The sequence below is a fragment of the Arachis hypogaea genome, chromosome 16 (assembly GCF_003086295.3).
Source record: "Arachis hypogaea cultivar Tifrunner chromosome 16, arahy.Tifrunner.gnm2.J5K5, whole genome shotgun sequence".
Classification (NCBI taxonomy): Eukaryota; Viridiplantae; Streptophyta; class Magnoliopsida; order Fabales; family Fabaceae; genus Arachis; species Arachis hypogaea.
Window position 1 is genome coordinate 125,660,841 of NC_092051.1, and position 21,819 is coordinate 125,682,659.

The 21,819-nt window shown below is 37.0% G+C and overlaps 1 protein-coding gene across 1 annotated transcript; it reads left to right on the plus strand.

Moving 5' to 3' along the window:
* The first annotated feature begins 384 nt into the window (after positions 1–384).
* Positions 385–5,924, plus strand: LOC112754893 (protein CLP1 homolog). The gene is made up of 11 exons (XM_025802694.3): positions 385–1,132; positions 2,797–3,004; positions 3,095–3,163; positions 3,259–3,354; positions 3,501–3,742; positions 3,863–4,001; positions 4,137–4,193; positions 4,430–4,564; positions 5,064–5,299; positions 5,459–5,503; positions 5,595–5,924. Exons 2-11 carry the CDS (start codon positions 2,804–2,806, stop codon positions 5,680–5,682), a joined length of 1,308 nt encoding a protein of 435 aa, XP_025658479.1. The 5' UTR covers positions 385–1,132; positions 2,797–2,803; the 3' UTR covers positions 5,683–5,924.
* Positions 5,925–21,819: the final 15,895 nt, after the last annotated feature.

Consider the following 21,819-nt stretch of genomic DNA (forward strand, 5'->3'; position numbering starts at 1 on the left):
CCCGCACGGGGCAAGTAATTACCCGCCCCCGTACCGGGATGGATTTTAACGAGACGGGTTCTTGGACGGGACAGGACGGGGTCGGGTTAAACCCGCCTCTACCCGCCCCAGTATATATAATATATATATAAATATATTTTTTTTAATATATAATATATGTAACATATATAAAGTAATTAGTAAAATGATTAATAATATTATATCATATATAAATTTTTACTTTAATTTATGTTATGTATATAAATAATGGTTATATAATTTTTAAAATTTTATTTTATTTGTTGGATTTAATAATTATAGGAACAGGTAGGGACAAGACGGATACCCGCAAAAACGGGTTAGGATTTAACATTTTACTATCCACGAGTAAAACGGGACGGATTTAATGCAGATTTTTTGTCGGGCGGGGTCGGATAGAGTAAAAATCCGCCCCTACCCTTTGCCATCAATAAGCTTCACCCAACGTCCATCATTAGCATCGATCACTGTCTCGAACCACCGCACCAGCAGTCGCCGCACCCCTTCCCCTCTCCTCTGATTATCTCCACCCCTATCCGAACCCTAGCTTTGCCACCACCACCCTTTTCTTCGTCTCCTTCTCGCGCAGCAGCCGACCACCTTCGCGGGCCACCTTCACCGAACCCTAGCTCTCTTGCCGCCTCCAGCATCTCCGTCACCAACAGTCCCTGAATCCACGTCGCGGACCACCGTCGTCTCCTCCATCCGCTCTGCAACCGCAGCTTTCTCCTTCTCTCTTTCTTCTTCTTCCCCTCGCCTCACCTCCGCGATTCCACCATCGCCGCACCCTCCTCGCCGAACCAGAGGCCGAGCTACCGCGACCCCCCTTCACGCCTGTAGCAGCGCCTGCCATCGTACAACCATCGCCCCACACAAGCCTCTCCCCCCTGTTTCTCTTCACTGCCTGGGACACTCAGAACAGGGCAAGCCCCTGTTTCCATTGAGCTGCGTCCTGACCGCTGCCGCTTCTGCCTGCCCCACTGTTGAAGCCGCCACCTCTGGGCCGGCATCCCTCTGCTTCCGAACCCCCCTGTTGCTCCATCCCTCCACCTCTGCTGCTGCACAACCCCTGCTTCCCCTGTTTTTGCGTTTTTCTTTTCTGTTCTTCAAACAGGTTTTAGTTTAACTTCTCTTTGTTTTCTTATCTGATTTACTTAGTTAGATTCTGATTTCTGTTTTGTGGATTCTAGGTTGTTAGGATAGGTTAGTTTAGTTTATTGGATTTTGATTTTAGCTGCAAGTGTTGGAAAAATTCTGTTTGCTGATGAATATTGCTGTTCGGGTTGCTCATTTATGATGTGAAATCTGATTCTGATTTGATTTTTCTGATTGAATTGATGGTTAAATTGCTGTTGAGTTCATTTGGTTAGTTGTTTGACTGATTTTCTGTTGAACTTCTGAGATATTGCTGCTGGGAGTGTTGAATTACTGTTGCTGGAATTATTTGGAAATCGTTAACTATATTTATGAATTACTGTTTGGGGCTGAATTGCTGGAAATTTGCTGTTGAGTTTGGTTGAAAATTTTCTTGATTGTGTAGAGATTCGCTGATTTACTGCCAGTTTTGATGACTTTTGAGGCTGAAATTGACGGGATAATGTGTGATTGTTGCATGTTTAATTGTCTGGAATTGTTTTGATCATTTGGATACTTGTTACTTCATTGCGTTAAAGTTGTTTTTGCTAAAACTTTGCTGCTGTTAGGTTGCTTTGGAGTAGAATTAGTATAAGTTCATAGATAATTAATCGTGCTATTATGCTTCTTAAGTTTGAATTTCATTTGGTTTGAACTGGCTTGACTGAATTGCTGCTGAAGTCTTCTTCCAATTTTGCACTTGACTGTTTGAATTCAGATTGCCTGCTTGTTGAATGGTTCATTCTTTTGGTGCTGTATTTTGGTTCTTGCTGTATTTTGGCTCACTTTCTGATTTCCTTTGAAAACATACATGAATTTTGTGAATTTAATGGTTAAAGCATTCATATGAAATTTGATTTGATTGTTTGAGTTTGGGGAAATAGGCCAATTTACTGCTGAAATGCTGCCGGATTTTTCCTAAACCTGTTTCGTTAAATGATATTATTTTACTTGGGTGCAACAAGATTCTATTTGACGAATTTCTGTGTCAAAAAGAATCTTGTTTGCTAAATGGTTTTGGAAATTTCCTCAAGAGCTTCCTTACAAGTTTTGATCAATTCTTTAACTTCTTTGCTTGTTTTAAATTGTGTATTGAGCATTGAATATGCCTTAATTGAGTTTCAAACTGACCATAAACTTGAAATTCTTTTGAAAATTGGAGCCTCATTTGCATAAACTCACAAGTTTGAAGGTTTTTAATCTATGTGGCTGATTTGATTCATTCTATTCATGCCTAACTTACATTAAGTCACATAGATCATGAGGTTTTCAACTCTTGTTTCAACTTGTGACTTTCATGCCTCATTGGAATTTGGTGTTTGAATTTTCCTTGTTTACCTTGTTCATCAAGGTTTTAACTTTGCCAACACCAAATTGCTTAAAATTATGCCAATTTACTTGTGATTGATATTTACTTGATTATGTGCTATACACATACATGTGCATCACTTGTTTTGGCATCTTGAACTTTTGAAAAGTGAATAGAAACTTACTTGTTTTGACATTTTTGAAAATTTTTGGGAATTAAGGAACTTGTGACTATGCACCTAACTTTTGATTTTTCTTCTATTTCTTTTACTAACTTTTCCCTTCTTTTTACATAACTTTTGACCTTTGTTTTCTTTTTCAACTAACTTGTGATAGCGTATCGATGGCAATGGCGCACAGTGGCGGTGCATCGAGCTCAGGGGTGAAACAGCAGGTGGAATTGGAGAAAGAAAGCGAGCTCCGGATTGAGGTTGGAAACGATGCTCCTCTTTGCCTTCGCCTTCTCAATGGAAATGCCGAGATTTTCGGCACTGAGCTTGCACCCGAAATTTGGCTCAACTTCCCTCCCCGACTCAAATTCGCTGTATGCAAATTCATATTCTGCTATTCTTCCATATTCATCGTTGTTATTGTTATTGTTATTGCTCTTACTTGTCTTTGACTTTTCATTTAGGTTTTTACTTGGTATGGTGCTACCATTGAAATGGAAGGTACTACTGAAACTGATTATACTGCTGATGAGGTAAAGTGATAAACCTGCTTTACTACTATAATCTTTGATTTGGTTGAATTGTTTAGGGAAAATGTCATTCTTTGAGTTTGATTGTATGATTGTAGACACCAATGGTTAGCTATGTTAATGTGCATGCAATATTAGAAGCCAGAAGAACTCGTGCTAAAGCTTCATCCTCTGGTGATTCTGAATCTTCTCAGGTGTGACTTTGTCATCCATTTTCATGCTAAAGGTTTTATTTTTATGTATAAATCATGCTGAACGAATTCTAAAGAGTCATCAAAAAGCTTTGTTTGTTTGTTAGTGTATGTGAGTGTGAATTGCATTAACTGGTTTGGTTGTCCAGGGGCCTAGAGTGATTGTTGTAGGACCTACTGACTCCGGAAAGAGTACCTTGTCGAGGATGCTTCTTAGCTGGGCGGCTAAGCAGGGTTCAAAGCCTACCTTCGTTGACTTGGATATTGGACAGGGATCTATAACGATTCCTGGATGCCTTGCTGCTACTCCAATTGAAATGCCCATTGACCCTGTTGAAGGAATTACTCTTGAGATGCCTCTTGTTTACTTTTTTGGCCATACAACTCCAAGGTAATTTCTGCTGTACTTTTATATCCTCTGTTTAATTGAACATTTAAGAGAATGGAAGTTGTTGATACACATGAAGGACATGAGAATCCAATTGCAATTCACGCTATTTGGTTTTGACAGTAACAATGTAGAATTGTATAAAGTGCTAGTCAAGGAACTTGGGGGGATGCTAGAGAGACAATTTGCTGGAAATGCCGAATCTCGTGCTTCGGGCATGGTGATAAATACCATGGGGTGGATAGAGGGAGTAGGCTATGATGTAATTAACCTTCGAACTTGATGTTATTGTTAAATTGGATGCCTTTCAAATATAGAATACACTTCTAGTTCTGATTAAAAAGATCTAAATTGTAATTGTCTCTCTTTCTCATTTGTTTTTGGGTTTTTCTTGCAGTTGCTATTGCATGCAATTCGTACACTTAAGGCCAATGTTGTCTTAGTTTTGGGTCAGGTAGAAACCTACCTTATCTTTATCCAATAGGCATCATAGTGCCTTCTGAATAAGCTGTGCGGTGATAGCCAGTTCTTTTGATGATTGTCCCCAAAATAATAATTGATTCTCAAATATTGTACCTGCTTATACACAGGAGATGGGTGTGGGTTCACACATTTACATTTCTTTCACTAATAGATTTCTTCTGGGATGGATTGGTGTCTCATTCAGGCTTTTCATTTGATTTCATATAGGAAAAACTGTACAGCATGCTCAGAGATGTCCTGAAGGGAGAGCCCAAAGTTGATGTTGTGAAACTTCAAAGATCTGGTGGAGTTGTATCCAGGAATGTGAAGGTCCGCCAGAAGGCCAGAAGTTTTAGGATAAGAGTATGATACTTCTGCTTGCATTAAACATATGTTGCTCTTTTCCTTTTATAATTTTTTCTGTTTGAGAGCATTTCAGTTTAAACTATTTGAATATTGTCTGTTCTTTGTTGGCACCTATTATGCTGAACTAATTAATATTTAGTTGTTAGTGTAAGGGGGTATTGTTATTCTTGTAGCCCAAATCCATCCTTTACTGCAAATATAGCCAAACATCAATGAGAGGATCGAATTTATTGGCTATTTTTGTGCTGAGAATAAATTGGACAAAGGATGTTCAAAATTGAGTAACAAAAACTGGTTTCATAGTGATACTAAATAATGGCTTGTGCATTCCTGTATAACTTATGCAAGTGAAACAATACTTTGAGTGATTGGGGAATTAGGGACTGCATGCTCTCAAAACTGCTGAATTAGGGACTTGGGGTAATTAGTGAATCATCCTGGAACAACTCTTTTGGGAATTCTAATGTATATTGTTGCCTATCTGATTTTGATGCAGGAGTACTTCTATGGCCTTCTTAATGATCTCTCTCCACATTCTAATATTGCTAATTTTAGTGACTTGTGCGTCTATCGGATTGGTGGTGGGCCACAGGCTCCTCGCTCAGCCTTACCAATCGGAGCAGAACCTGTTGCTGACCCAACAAGAGTTGTTCCTGTGAATATAAACCGTGATTTGCTCCACATGGTCCTTGCAGTCTCATTTGCCAAGGAACCCGAAGAGATCATTTCAAGGTAAACAAAAATATATTTTGGATGGTTAGGTTTTGATAAGTAATCATTGGTGTCTTAGTAACCTTTTATAATCTTTTTAAGAACCCAATAATCGTGGTTGTTGATCCAATTGTGGTGTCACAGTAGCAGACTTTTTTAACCATTTTCTCTTTGGTGCAGCAACGTTGCTGGCTTTATCTACGTAACAGATGTTGACATTCAGAGGTTTGTATCTTTAGATTTTCTTTATCCATTTCACCGCATTACACTTGTTATGAAGAATGTCTGTATTTCTAACATGATATGTACATTGCAGAAAGAAGATAACTTACCTTGCACCATCCGCTGGAGATCTTCCAAGCAAGTTTTTGATACTGGGATCCTTGACATGGCTTGAGACATGACCTAATTAACAGTTTTGTTATAGGAAAATATGTAGTGCTGTTGATATTTTTTTTTTGATATCTTGATCCGTGAAATTATTAGATGTAATCTACGACTATTTTGGGGAGTGCTTAGGAACAAACTTTGTCTTGAGATTATTAGATGTAATTTACGATTATTTTGGGGAGTGCTTAGGAACAAACTTTGTCTTGAGATTATTTTGATTTATCAAAGCGATGGTGGATTGAAGTGGTTAAGAAAATCATTGACCATTGCATTAATGGTGAAAAAGAAGCATGCAAATTAGGGAAGTTCTGTGGTGTGGATTGGGAAAAATATCTACACATATAGATAGTGAGGTGTGTACATTAACCAATAACGCGTGGCTTCCTTCTTCTGACTTGCATGGAGAATTACAAACACAAAAGGCTACCATTGCAGAACACAAAAGGCTGCCATTGCAGGTTGATGCAGACGTTGTCGTACTTGGCGCAAGTTTAGTTTAAAAAAATTATTATTAATGTGAGTAATTATAATGTTTGGAAATTAGGCTGAAACTTTTTGAACTTGCTTAGGGTAAATGGGCTTCTTGTTTTGTACAAAATGACATTATACAATTTCTATTAAATTTTTTTTTATCATTTATGTTCTAATATAAAAACTGTTTGAATTTTACATTCTTAAATGGATTAAGAAAACAAAAAACCAAAAAAAAAAAGAGAATGATGTATATTAATAATAATAATATAAAATATATATTTATTATTGCTATAGTCAAATTATTAATACATAAAACTTATTATGTTTACAATACGATGATAATAATTATGTTTACAAATAGTAAAAATTTATTATCTAATACTTTTAATTATAAGTATAATATTTAAGAAAAAAATTAAATTTTTTTATAAAGAAATAATTATATCTTTAATTATTTTATTATCTAATTTCATTATCGTTATATAAATAATTTTTTTTATTTTAGTAATTTTAATTAACATGAATAAGTAAATAAGAATACAAATAAAAATAAAAAAATGAATATTATGAAAACAAATAAAAATAAAAAGTCATGGAAATAAGTTAAAATAAAAATGTAAAGATTATGAAAATAAATTAACATAAAAATAAATAGTTAATGAAAATTATTAATATAAGGATTATGAAAAATAAGTGAAAAAATAATTAAGGATATATTTATCTTTTTATAAAAAGATTTAATTCTCCTTCTTATAAATATTAATGAAAAGATTTGGTCTTCTTTAATAAGTTTGTTATTAAATCTTTTTAACGGTTCTTTAGTCAAAATTTTTATTTTTTTTATCTTTAATTTTTTAACGGTTGTTATTTTTTTTATCTCTAATTTTTTAACGATTGTTATCTATAAAATAATTAAAATATAATTATCTCTTTATAAAAAGATTTAATTTTTTTCTTAAATATTATACTTATAATTAAAAGTATTAGATAATAAATTTTTACTAATTGTAAACATAATTATTATCATCATATTGTAAACATAATAAGTTTTATGTATTAATAATTTGATTATAACAATAATAAATATATATTTTATATTATTATTATTAAGATACATCATTCTCTTTTTTTTTTTGGTTTTTTTGTAAAAGCTCAAAACAATGTCCCGCACGTTCTTGTTTTCTTAATCAATTTAAGAATGTAAAATTCAAACAGTTTTCATATTAACATAAATGATAAAAAGAAATTTAAAGGAGATTGTATAATTTCATTTTGTACAAAATAAGAAGCCCATTTACCCTCAGCAAGTCCAAAAAGTTTCAGCCCAATTTCCAAACATTATAATCACTCACATTAATAATAATTTTCTTAAACTAAACTTGCGCCAAGTACAACAACGTCTGCATCAACCTGCAGTGGCAGTCTTTTGTGTTTGCAGTTCTTCATGCAGGTCAGAAGAAGGAAGCCACGCGTTATTATCTGATGTACACACCTCACTATCTACATGTATGGATGTTTCTCCCAATCCACACCACAGAACTTTCCTGCAAATTAAACTCATTTCAAAAGGATTTCACTTTTTCAAGGACTAATTAGTTAGAAGTCAAAATTTTTGACGATCTAATTGTCATTTTACTTAAAGAAGAATAATTAAAAGTAATACACAAAATGAATAATAATATTTTCTATATTTCCAAACATGGTATTCTGTTTAGTCTTTCTCAATGTTTGAATTATAGGGGTGACAATTGTTTAGTCTTTCTCAATGTTTGAATTATAGGGGTGACAATAGATAGGGTAGAGTAGAGTTTTGACTCAATCTTAACTTTATTTATGGGTTGAGAATATACTAACTTTAACTTTATCTGTTTTCAATTTACGGGTATCTAATCCCATCAGTAGGTTAGACAATACAATTATTCCATAAATAACATAATTGTTAAATATTCAATTCTACATAAAAGTCTTTACTTAAATTAATAACACACAAAAATAAAACTATCGTAAGTTTATGAACATTCCATTTGTTGCAACAATACCATCACTATTCACTAATAAGGTTTTTCCATCTAAAAATAAAAAATAATAAATTTATTAATCAATCTATATATAAATTTAGCATTAACATAAACAAATGAAAAAAGTTAAACCATAAATAATCTCTTTGACGATATGTTGCATGCAACCAATTTTGATTACACATAAAAACTTTCACGATATCTTCACGAAGACTACCACGATGAGGAGCAATTATCCGACCACTTGTACTAAAAGAAGACTCAGAAGCAACTGTAGACAAAGGGATGACAACTATATTTCATGCAATTCTTTAAAGGATTGAAAACCTAGTTCCATTCACTTTCCACCAAGCTAAAATATCAAAGTCGGCACTTAAAGGTGAACATCTTTTTCTATATAATGATCAAATTCAGTCTTCACAAATGAACCATTTTTTCTCCTCTTTTGTCTAATATACAACTGATACTCTTACATCCTTGTAATAACCAAAGACGATAAATATATTGAATGATACTTTGAAAAAAAGAATACATACTCTATATATATAAATGACCTATGGGCCTCATGGGACTTTAAATACAAATAAACGAACACAAAACAAATTGCATATCCATCAATTATTGAAACAAAAAAAAGGACAAAGTATCAAGGATGATTATAATATTTCAACCGCTACTAATCTTCATTCTCCTTGCCCAATTTAGCAGCAACTATTTGGACACTCTTCTCAACTTGGTTTGTTGGAGAAGATTCGTCAACAGTCTTCCTTGAATTTGTTGAGAAGTTTGCAACTTCAAAAAATACATTTAGCAATTTGCGTGTCCACCCACCCAATATCAAAGACCTCTGAGGCGTGACAAATGAATAATCTCCATTCAAAGTAATTATCTCACATGACTGCGTGCTTGTCTCCTGTAAAAAGGAAAAATCTCTTAATAATATGGGTTAGTGCAAACTCATTTATTGATGTGATAGACTAATACTCAAGTAGTTGAATCCCTAATATATACCTTAGTATTGTCAATTGAGTTTGTCTAGAAGTTAGGAAGCTCAAAGTTTTCAATAATCAAGTTTTTCTGTTAATGGTGTTTGAAAAAAATAAAATGCAAAATGAATTACTTAAAAAAAAATACATAAATGATAATAGTCAAGAAGCAGAGTCATACATCATAAATCTTATGTTTAGAAGCAAAGGCAGAAAGTAACTTTTTCTCCTCAGTTAACTTCAACACAACAATCTTGCATGATTGGAATGCATTCATATCCTCCAGCCTAATAGATACTTTGAATAAGAACTTCTTTCCTTTGAAAGAGTTTACCTCGGGTGGCATCATCTTTTCTGCAACCCTTCACAATAATCCAAGAAAACATTACCATATGTATTAAAGGTCCTATTTATGATATCATTCTATAATTAAAAATATATCCTAGATAACTATGCAGCTCTAAGATTAAATGTAGATGTGCCAAGGAACCTAGTGCATTCCTTGTCATATACTACGAAAAAAGCAGTGTCCGTGTCATTGGATACACGAAGATGTACACAAAATCTATGAGATAGCAGAAATAGATTAATAGATTAATCATCCTAATCAACCACACTAAATGAATATGGGTATTAGGATAAATTTCACAAGACATGCAGTAGTGTGAATTTTCATCTTCCTTCAATGAGTGCATACACATTTTGCAACCCTTACACCACCATTTATTGCCATTTTCAACATATATCACAATACCAATTGTAGCATAGAATCCATTTTGTATTTGGAAAAGTTTATTAAAAATAAATGAATAACATGAAAACATAAATTCCTCATGAAATCTCCCTTCCTTAAGATCACAAATTGATTTGTACAAGTTTTGGTGAAGCGAGTCATCCTCGATGTTATAAAATGAAACAACAATTTGAGATGAAGTGATGTCATGATAGCCATTTGAATTATAAGTGTTGCTAACCTCGGCCTAAATTCCTTAACCTCTTCAAAATCTGGATTAATGTATAAAATTGAATTATAATTAGTGTTAGAATACCCATTGTACCTGGTGAAGAAAAAAACCTTAAAAACTAATAAAGATAAACTGGTATATGAACTAAAAAGATGTTGGTACTGTTGTAAAATAAATTAAAGGTATACTAAATATAAGATGTGTAAATAGAAGACTCTAATATTAATATAATTAGCTCAATAGAAATTATTCATATATTTATAATTAGTAACAAAAGAAAGAGAGAGAGAGAGAGAAACTATTCATAGAGAATAAAGAGAGAGAAAGATGTTTTTAGTAATATAAAGGAAGAGAGAGGATTTTATTATTACTGTGTATATTCCCTTTGTCTTAGTACATGTATTTATAGGCACATAAAGTTTACGTTTCAAACTTCTTCATTCTAAGAATTTATTTCCTTCTGCATAGAGAAAATGTGCTTCTCATAAATAGACATCCATCATCCTTATCTATCCATGTCACAACACTCCCTCTTGGATGACCATTTAGGATTATTGCCTCGTTAAAACCTTACTAAAGAAAAACCCAGTGGGAAAAAACCTTAGTGAAGGAAAAAGAGTACAATATCCTTTAGTGATGGGGACTGCCTCATTAAAAACCTTGTCAAGAAAAACCCAATGGGAAAAAAACCTGACCAAGAGAAAAAGAGTACAGTCTCCCCCTCTTGTCGACATCATTTGATGTCTCAAAATCGGCGCATCCCAATCTCATATACCAATCTTTCAAAGGAGGATTTTGGGAGTGACTTTGTTAATAAATCTGCCAGATTGTCACTTGAACAGATCTGTTGGACATCAATTGTCCCTTGATTTTGAAGATCATGAGTGAAGAAGAATTTGGGAGAAATATGCTTTGTTCTATCACATTTGATGTATCCACCTTTAAGTTGAGCAATGGATGCTGTATTATCTTCAAACAAGACAGTTAGAGCTATCTTATGATCAATCAGTCCACATGATGACAGAATATATTGGATCAAACTCCGGAGCCAAAAACACTCGCGACTTGCTTCATGAATCGATAGTATTTCGGCATAATTAGAAGATGTTGCAGCAATCGTCTGTTTCGTGGACCTCCAAGATATAGCCGTTCCACCATATGTGAACAGGTATCCTGTTTGAGATCTCCCTTTATGTGGATCAGACAAGTATCCAGCATCTGCATAGCCAACTAATTGTGACTTAGATCCATAGGGATAAAACAATCCCATATCAACCGTTCCATGAAGATATCGAAAAATTTGTTTGATTCCACTCCAATGTCTTCTGGTTGGAAATGAACTATATCTTGCTAGTAAATTCACCGCGAATGATATGTCAGGTCGCGTATTATTAGCAAGATACATTAGCGCTCCAATGGCACTAAGATATGGTACTTCAGGACCAAGGATATCTTCATTCTCTTCTTTAGGACGGAATTGATCCTTTTCCACATCCAAAGATCTTACGATCATTGGAGTACTTAATGGATGTGACTTATCCATATAAAATATTTTCAAAATCTTCTCTGTGTATGTTGTTTGATGAATAAAGATCCCATTTTTTATATGCTCGATCTGCAGGTCGAGTCAAAATTTAGTCCTTCCAAGATCTTTCATTTCAAACTCTTCTTTTAGAGTTTTTATAATTGTTGGAATCTCTTCAGGAGTCCCAATGATATTTAAATCATCAACATACACAGCAATTATAATAAATCCAAATGCAGTTTTCTTTATGAAAACACACGGACATATATCATCATTCTTGAATCCGTTTTTGGCCAAATATTCAGTAAGACGATTATACCACATTCGTCCAGATTGCTTTAGACCATATAAAGGTCTTTGCAATTTGACAGAGTATAACCCTTGCAAATATTCATTGGATGGTTTAGATATCTTTAGTCCTTCAGGGACTTTCATATAGATATCCCGATCTAATGAGCCGTATAAATAGGTTGTTACCACATCCATTAAATGCATATGCAGTTTATGATATGCAGATAAACTGACCAAATAACACAATGTTATCGCATCCACTACAGGGGAATACATTTCTTCATAATCTATACCGGGCCTTTGTAAAAAATCTTGTGCCACAAGTTGGGCTTTATAGTGCACAACTTCATTTTTCATATTTCGTTTTCTCACAAATACCCACCTGTATCCAACAGGCTTTACATCTTCTGGTGTATGGACTATAGGTCCAAAGACTTCACATTTTGCAAGTGAGTCTAACTCAGCCTTCATGGCTTCTTTCCATTTTGGCCAATCATTCCTTTGTCGACATTCTTCGACTGATCTTGACTCAAGATCCTTACATTCATGCATGATATTCAATGCCACATTATATGCAAATATTTCATTGACAATTGTCTTATTTCGGTCCCATTTCTCTCCTGTAAAGACATAATTTATCGAGATCTTGTCATTTTCACAATTTTCAGGTACCTGAACGTCTTCTGGCGTTAACATTATATCAGAATTTTGGACAACTGCAGGTGTCTCTACTATGTCTTTTTCAACAGAAATCGTATTTACCTCTTTTCTTTTTCAAGGATTTTTTTCTTTAGAACCGACAGGCCTGCCACGTTTCTGGCGTGAATTTGCTTCAGTGGCTACTTGTCCTACTGGGACATCAATTCGAATTGGGGCATTTTCCGCCCTGCCACGCTTCTGGCGTGAATTTGCTTCAGTGGCTACTTGTCCTACTGGGACATCAATTCGAATTGGGGCATTTTCCGCTGGTATATAAGATTCGATTATCCTCTTTGTATCGGAAAATGCATCAGGTAATTCATTTGCTATTCTTTGCAAATGTATAATCTTGTGAACTTCTAGTTCACATTGCCTTGATCGAGGATCTAAATGCATCAACGATGATGCATTCCAATTAAGTTCCTTTTCATGAAGCTTATTCTCTCCCCCTAATGTTGGAAATTTTGATTCATCAAAATGACAATCCGCAAACCGGGTTTTAAATATATCTCCAGTTTGTATCTCAAAATACCTCACTATAGAGGGAGAATCATATCCAATATATATCCCCAATTTTTTTTGGGTCCCATTTTGGTGCGATTAGGTGGTGCAATGGGAACATATATCGCACACCCAAATATTCTTAAATGGGAAACATTTGGCTGCTGGCCAAATGCTAATTGCATAGGAGAGAACTGATGGTAACTCGTTGGCCTCAAACGAATAAGTGCTGCGGCATGTAAAATAGCATGCCCCAAACTGAGGTTGGGAGATTTGTTCTCATAAGTAAGGGTCTAGCAATTAATTAGAGGCGTTTAATAAGTGATTCTGCTAACCCATTTTGTGTGTGAACATAAGCTACTGGATGTTCAACACTTATTTCATTAGCCATACAATAAGCATCAAAAGCTTGGGAAGTAAATTCACCAGCATTATCAAGACGAATTGCTTTGATTGGATTTTTTGAAAATTGTGCTTTTAATCGAATAATTTGAGTCAGTAATCTCGCAAACTCCAGGTTGCGAGAAGATAATAAGCACACATGTGACCATCTCGAAGATGCATCTATCAGGACCATAAAATATCTAAAAGATCCACATGGTGGATGAATAGGTCCACATATATCACCTTGAATCCTTTCTAGGAATTCAGGGGACTCATGTAACACCCTAATATGCAAATCCTTATGCTCGAGTCATAAGTCAATGATATTACGGTGGTACGACTCTCAGGAGGATTTTTAATAAATAAATATAGGTACTTTCGAAAGGAGTATTAATCGAGAAGCCTGAAAAGAGTAGAAATAAAATCACAAAGACGTATCACTCACGTTTCGACAACAAAAGATAAACCGCGAAGCCGAAAACGTTATACGGACAAGGCGTAGAGGAGATTAAGAGATAGATAACAGATAGATATATATAACATAAGTAAATAGCCACTAGTCGCGACCCGCGAAGTTTAGGCCAGCTAGGGTACAGTATGAAAGTAGTTGACAACAGTATATCCTAATCTCTCCCGAAGGAAACATGAGAGCCTCTATAGGCAAATTCAAAGAGTTCAATACATAATATAATCTTTCCAAAACAAAGGTGGAGAGATTCTAATCAAAGCACAAAGTAGAGGAAATAAAGATCTTCGCCGTCTCTCAGACGACCCACAACTCACTTCTGAGCACCTGGACCTGTATCTGAAAAACAAGAGATATATACGGAATGAGAACCCCGGGCCCATGGGTTCCCAGTACGGTAAAAGTGCCAAATAAATACAATGCACTGCAATAAAAACTCACTAAGCATCCTAAGCTTCTTCACCAATTATTCATCTTAGATTCTCGCTAATCCATGAATAGGCAACTGTCATAAGGGAGTGCTAAATCTAATTCATGTTTCACATGTTTCCCAACTCGCTGACTCTTCCACGAATCAGACTCAGAATTATAAACAAAACCATCACCAGTTGTTCTGCCTCAGCAATTCTATATCAATACATCATACACTCACCTGGAGCTAGTGAAACCATATCATTGCGTCTACCCAGGGAGCTCCAGTTATCTCATTCAATAATCATCATCATCATGCAATCACATCATCAATTCATCTCATCAAGAACAGCCCTCAACACCCACCGACACCAACATGAGGGGCCTCTCAGTTGTACAAACACAAGCAATACAGGCAAGTAATACACAAATATGGTACAAGTAGAATAAGTAGCATATAGTCAGGTAACATGGCATATATGAAGTAGAAATCCAAAACAAATAGCAAACCCAAACAATTCAAACATATGCAAATGATGAATGCCTGCCCTATGGCTGATGATATCATCTGTCGGTTATATAGCCAACCCGACATGTCCTGGTAGCTAACCATTGGACAGAAACACCCATTGCGGAGCAAGTAGGCTTGAGCTACAACCCTCTTGCTACTACCCGCTCAACCCAGAGCCAGTGGAATAACCACTACTGCGGCTACTACCCAGGCGGGTGTTTACAAGCTCAACCTGGAGCGAGTAGATTCACCACTACTGCCGCTACTACCCAGGCGTCACAATCTCTGACCTGGAGCAAGTGGGACGAACCACAACCCTTGCTACTACCCAGGATCTCAAAACATACATTCGTTTAGTTTAGAAGCAATCATCACTGTTATCAAATCTCAAACATTAACCTGGAGCAAGCGGGACAAACCACAACCCTTGCTACTACCCAGGATCTCAAAACATACATGTATTCAAAACTCCATAATTAAACGCATTTATCATAAACATCCTTTCCCGTCTCATACCCGGAGCAAGTGGACAACGCCACTGCCTACTACCCGGGGTCACAGATCACATTTCAACCTTTTTCATTGTTATCCGTGTAACACATTCATTCATTAATCATATATGCATTTATACTCAGCCATAAACAATAATGGCTTTGCCGTAACCCGGCAATAACTCAGCCATCCGGCCCATGGTTCAATCAAGAACCGGCCATTTATCAACAAATATAGCCCTTCGGCTCATGGCATACACGGTACTCCCACCGTCACCCTCCATATCTCATATAATCATCTTTGATCATCATTGATCATAACTTTTTCCCTTGCTTCACTCGCAAGTTACCACATCCCCTAGCTCCTATCTCATTGCTAGGCATATCATAATGATTTAATACATAAGGGATGAGATCGGAGGCTTAGAAGTATGAGATTTGGCTTTAAAAACTCAAAAACCATCTTTGGCATGAAAACAGGGCCACGCGTACGCGCACTCCACGCGCATGCGCGGATGGCCAAAAACTCATCGACGCGCAAGCGTCATACGCGCGAACGCGCGGGTTGAAAAATATCCAAACGACGCGCAAGCGTCAACCACGCGTACGCGTGGGTGCTCTTGCGCCTAGGCACAAAACTGGTACAACTCTGGCACAACTCTCTGGAAAATAGCTGGGCATATGGTGCAGCGCATCGACGCGCCCGCGCACACCACGCGCACGCGTGGATGGTGCTTTCTGGAAGAACGGCGCGCACGTGCCAAGTGCGCCTACGCGCGTAAGGTCGTTCTGCTAAAAATTTTCTAAGTTAAAAGCTGCAAAATTTACAGATTCAACCCCCAATCTTCCGACGGTCATAACTTCCTCATTTTAAATCATTTTTCACCCGTTCTTCGAACGGCATGGACATCCCGGATCCAATTTCATTTCTAAACAGATTTGGCAGAAAACGGAGGTCCGTAGTCCAGGTTATGTCCCATCAAAATATGCCCAAAAACCATATTTTCATACAAAACCACAAGGTGCCATTTTCAAAACAAACCATTTTCAACTCTTTTCAAAATCAACCAAAACATGCCAATTTCATCCCTTTCTTTGAAATCAATCAAAATATACTAAAATCAACATCAAGCCTCCTCAACTCACACATTGACACTTTCTCAAACTCAAACACATTTACATATCACACACTCTTCCTCATGCCAAATTTCAACAACACTATTTCCAATCAACCATCATTATACATAATCAATATCATACTCACTATCACGTGGTTTCACCCACAAATAAACCTTAATCATTCCTCAAGCATATATCACAACATACATATCTCTAATGCATCATCATACCATCAAGGCATCAATAGTCATAATCACATATATGACCACATAATATGTCTCAACCAAAACCAAACATACCTCATCTATATAATTTCACCCAAATTTATCAAATTCCACACTTCAACTTCTCAAACCTTATTATTCAATAACCAACCCAATCATTCATATATTCATTACTGGAAATTCATCCAATCACTTGTGTCATCATACAATGCACACATCACTTACCTTTCTTACCTTCTTCCGGCCTCCGGCCCAAAATTCACGGCCTCCGGCCCAATTTCACAATTTAAATGCATAAACCACAAATCAATACTCATTACCCAGTACATCAAATTCTCAATACACCAAGCATACAAGGCTACACAATTCTCAACCCAATCATTAATTCACATTACATACCAACTATGCATATTAGCACCAACCATTTACACAATCCAAACTTAATCCTAAGGGCATCTAGCCTAGGAATTCTCATCACAACACACGGTACTTAAATGAAACTTAAACCGTACCTCTTGTAGCCAAACCAATTGAGCCCTCTTCTTTGGGAGTCTTCACCAACCTTAGCTCCAAGCCTCACCAAAGCTCCTCAAGCAATACCAATCTCCCAATTGTGCACCAACATCACCAAATACACTAACATAACCAATATCGCATACATACATCAACCTAGGGCTCATAAAAATAACAAATCACAAGGGTTTGAGCACATCTTACCTCAGTCCATATGAAGTAGAGATAGAACCCACTTAGAATCCATGTTGGAGTATCCCTAAACACCCAAAATCACAAGATTTTAACACTAACTACCCAAAAACGTGTAACAGTGGAGAATTTCGAAAACTGGGCAGAGATGAAGAGAATACTCACCACAAAACTTAGATATAATTGTAGAGGTTGAGAAGAGCGACGCGTAGCCGCAAACGGCTCGTCAATCGGAGCTCCGTAGCTCAAGTTATGGTGGTTTGAAGATCAAAGAGAGTTAGGTTTTCTCTCTTCTCTTCTCTCTTCTCAATTTCAGCGCTCCAACCCTTCTTTGTAGGGTAAAATAAGCTGAAATACTCATAACTAATGTTTATATATGTTGGGTCTTGGGCCCACTTAGGCCCGGTTCACTTATTTTTGTCCGTTGGCCCAATTTTGGGCCAAAACCTTTAAGATTAGCGCTCTAAATTGCACTTTAAATATTTCTACCTTCCCTAATTATAATTCCTCATTTCTTAATCTCATTTACTCATAATCAATTTTCTCAGCTGTAGTACCAGACAGATCTCAGCCGGTACTGCCGGTCAAAATTCCACTGCGCGCTTTTACGCAGAAAACTATGTTTTCCGACTCGGAAAAATTCACTGAATCCAAATATCATATTTAAATTATCAAATTCTAATTGCCAAATCTTCCAACCATATTCGCTCCTATTTAACTTATTATTTAATTAATTTCGGTTAGACTGGGTATTACATTCTACCCCCCTAACAAAAATTTTCGCCCTCGAAAATTCCATCCATCACTGCGAGTACGCGAGTGTAGTCTGCCTCTATATCCAACGCATAACAGTTCCAAGGTCCTTTTACTCTGCGCGCTTCCGTTGCCGCGCTCTGATTTCTCTATATCCGAGGTTCTTGGTCATTCGTCCAACGCCGACCAATAGCCTCGTTCCTTACTTTTATCGTCTCATCAACTCACACCCTATTAAATCTCAAATCATGTCATCAATAATATTACCATCGTCGTTAATCACAGCCATCGTCCCACATCACTATAATCAATCAAAGATCATCACCACACCTTAATGATACTCCATCACTATCCTTTCTCTCTGCCAAGCCAATTACCACTAATCACAGCTCAACTCCAAGCATAACCTCCAAACTTACTTTCTTATTCTCAAACCCTCGAATTTCTACATGACTTGCTGTTATAAAGTCTCTGACTTATCAATCAAAAACCCCTTTCATTTCTTGAAAGCAAATGAGTTTGAAATAACAATTTAACAAAATCATAAGAATCCGCCTTCCTTTAATAATCTATAAAAGCATTCGAGATACATCTCTTTTGTTAAAGTTACTCATATCAAAAAAATCATCCTCAAAACCATAATCGACGCTCTTTCAAATTCTTGGGGAAAAATTTTCAACAGTACCTCCCCAAAAATTAGAGTTTACCACCCATCACGGGTTCCCTCAAACCAATCCCGGTACCGCATCAGCATTTCAATTTAGTGGCTTTCACATTCGTCTTTCAAAACCAATTATTATAAATCTCAATCTAATCCCAAGGTCACTATGACTAAACATCATGGTACTCATCTCTCAAACACGACAACTTGCACTCTCTCATCATCTAAATCCAATTATGCATCAATGATAATTTCCTCATTAGGACCATTCCTTATGTATTTAAATCAAAGGAACTAAAAGTCACGGGTTCAATCCGTTTCACCAAAAATCCAGAAATCAACCAGCTACATAACAAACACAACACATCATTCTCAACAAAAAAAAATCATTTACATCACAGGCATTTATCCATTTGTATCAAGGCAAATCCTTACTCGGACCATCCGGTTTGCTCCTCAGTTTAATATTAAACTCAACATTCCCAGTTTACTGTACAAGCGGTATTATAAAATCATGCACTATCCTTTAAGCCTGATTATTGCAATTACCTCAATCTTACTGTCGTAATCGGCCCGCATCCTGACTCTCTCCTTGTTGGCAATTTCTTGATACATGCCCTGGTAACCCACACTTGTAACATACACCTAACCCCAATCGGCACGGCCTATTTGGGTGATGACTACCACATCTCTGACAGCTCGAAACATCAGAAGCAGCCGCTGCCCGTTTTCCCTTACCATTCCTTTGGGACTCCTCACTCGTCGCAAAGTTAGTCTGTCCTTGGGGAAAGTGTTGTACGTATCCTCTCTCCCTAAACTCTCGACCCCTTGGTGCGAATCCTTGGTTGTGCTCTCTATAACTTCCTTTCTCTGCAACCCTCCTTTTCACACACTCTTCAGCAATTCTGCTCTTATTCACCAACTCTGAAAAAGTTCGGATCTCCATTGGTCCCACTGAACTTAAGATGTCGCTCCGGAGCCCTCCTTCATACTTAATGCATTTCCATTCCTCGAAGTCTCCCGGAGCTCCTTGACACATGCGGGAAAACCTGAATAGCTCGTCAAATTTGTCTGTATACTCAGATACGGACATAGCACCTTGCTTTAGCTGCAGTAACTCCAATTCCTTGGCTGTCCTGGCAGAATTCAGAAAGTACTTCTTATAGAATTCCACCTGGAAGGCATCCCAAGTGATAAGATCATTCCCCTGTTGCAGGAGACGTCGAGCCCCTTGCCACCAATGCGATGCTTCTCCCATGAGTAGATAGGTAGCAAATTCAACACACTGCTCTTCAGGCACCAACTGCGCTTGCAGTGCTCGCTCCATGGCCTGAAACCAAGTATCAGCTTCAGTCGGATTGGTGGTTCCCTTGAACTTAGGTGGATTAACCTTTAAGAAGGTTGCTAGTGTCATCGGGCCCTGAGCTTCCCTTCCGCCATTGTCATTATTGTTTATCTGTTGCCCAAGAGCCTCCGCAGTGGCCTGCATAGCAGCAGCCATATTCTCCAACGCCGCCATAAGGTTTACCGGGTTATTCGGGTTGATTTCCGGTTCCTGCGTATTAGTACGACCTCTTTCACGTCCCCGACCGGGTCCACGAGGTGCCATCTGGTTCCTATACACACCAAATAATCGATATCAAGTTGATCAGTCTCAATATCAGAAGTATAGTGCTTCAAAGTACCAAAGGTACACTCATGGACTTCATGCTAGATGTATCGGTTAGATACCCTAACTAGCACAGGCACAGACTCAGAGTATGCATTGAAGCATAGGCAGTTCCATCCCTCAGGCTCACGAGGACGAACTGCTCTGATACCATAATGTAACACCCTAATATGCAAATCCTTATGCTCGAGTCATAAGTCAATGATATTACGGTGGTACGACTCTCAGGAGGATTTTTAATAAATAAATATAGGTACTTTCGAAAGGAGTATTAATCGAGAAGCCTGAAAAGAGTAGAAATAAAATCACAAAGACGTATCACTCACGTTTCGACAACAAAAGATAAACCGCGAAGCCGAAAACGTTATACGGACAAGGCGTAGAGGAGATTAAGAGATAGATAACAGATAGATATATATAACATAAGTAAATAGCCACTAGTCGCGACCCGCGAAGTTTAGGCCAGCTAGGGTACAGTATGAAAGTAGTTGACAACAGTATATCCTAATCTCTCCCGAAGGAAACATGAGAGCCTCTATAGGCAAATTCAAAGAGTTCAATACATAATATAATCTTTCCAAAACAAAGGTGGAGAGATTCTAATCAAAGCACAAAGTAGAGGAAATAAAGATCTTCGCCGTCTCTCAGACGACCCACAACTCACTTCTGAGCACCTGGACCTGTATCTGAAAAACAAGAGATATATACGGAATGAGAACCCCGGGCCCATGGGTTCCCAGTACGGTAAAAGTGCCAAATAAATACAATGCACTGCAATAAAAACTCACTAAGCATCCTAAGCTTTTTCACCAATTATTCATCTTAGATTCTCGCTAATCCATGAATAGGCAACTGTCATAAGGGAGTGCTAAATCTAATTCATGTTTCACATGTTTCCCAACTCGCTGACTCTTCCACGAATCAGACTCAGAATTATAAACAAAACCATCACCAGTTGTTCTGCCTCAGCAATTCTATATCAATACATCATACACTCACCTGGAGCTAGTGAAACCATATCACTGCGTCTACCCAGGGAGCTCCAGTTATCTCATTCAATAATCATCATCATCATGCAATCACATCATCAATTCATCTCATCAAGAACAGCCCTCAACACCCACCGACACCAGCATGAGGGGCCTCTCAGTTGTACAAACACAAGCAATACAGGCAAGTAATACACAAATATGGTACAAGTAGAATAAGTAGCATATAGTCAGGTAACATGGCATATATGAAGTAGAAATACAAAACAAATAGCAAACCCAAACAATTCAAACATATGCAAATGATGA

Coding starts and splice junctions, on each gene's coding strand:
- LOC112754893 (XM_025802694.3), top strand. CDS start 2,804: ATGGCAATGGCGCACAGTGGCGGTGCATCGAGCTCAGGGGTGAAACAG. Junction 3,005..3,094: donor CTCCCCGACTCAAATTCGCT/GTATGCAAATTC, acceptor CTTTTCATTTAG/GTTTTTACTTGGTATGGTGC. Junction 3,164..3,258: donor CTGATTATACTGCTGATGAG/GTAAAGTGATAA, acceptor GTATGATTGTAG/ACACCAATGGTTAGCTATGT.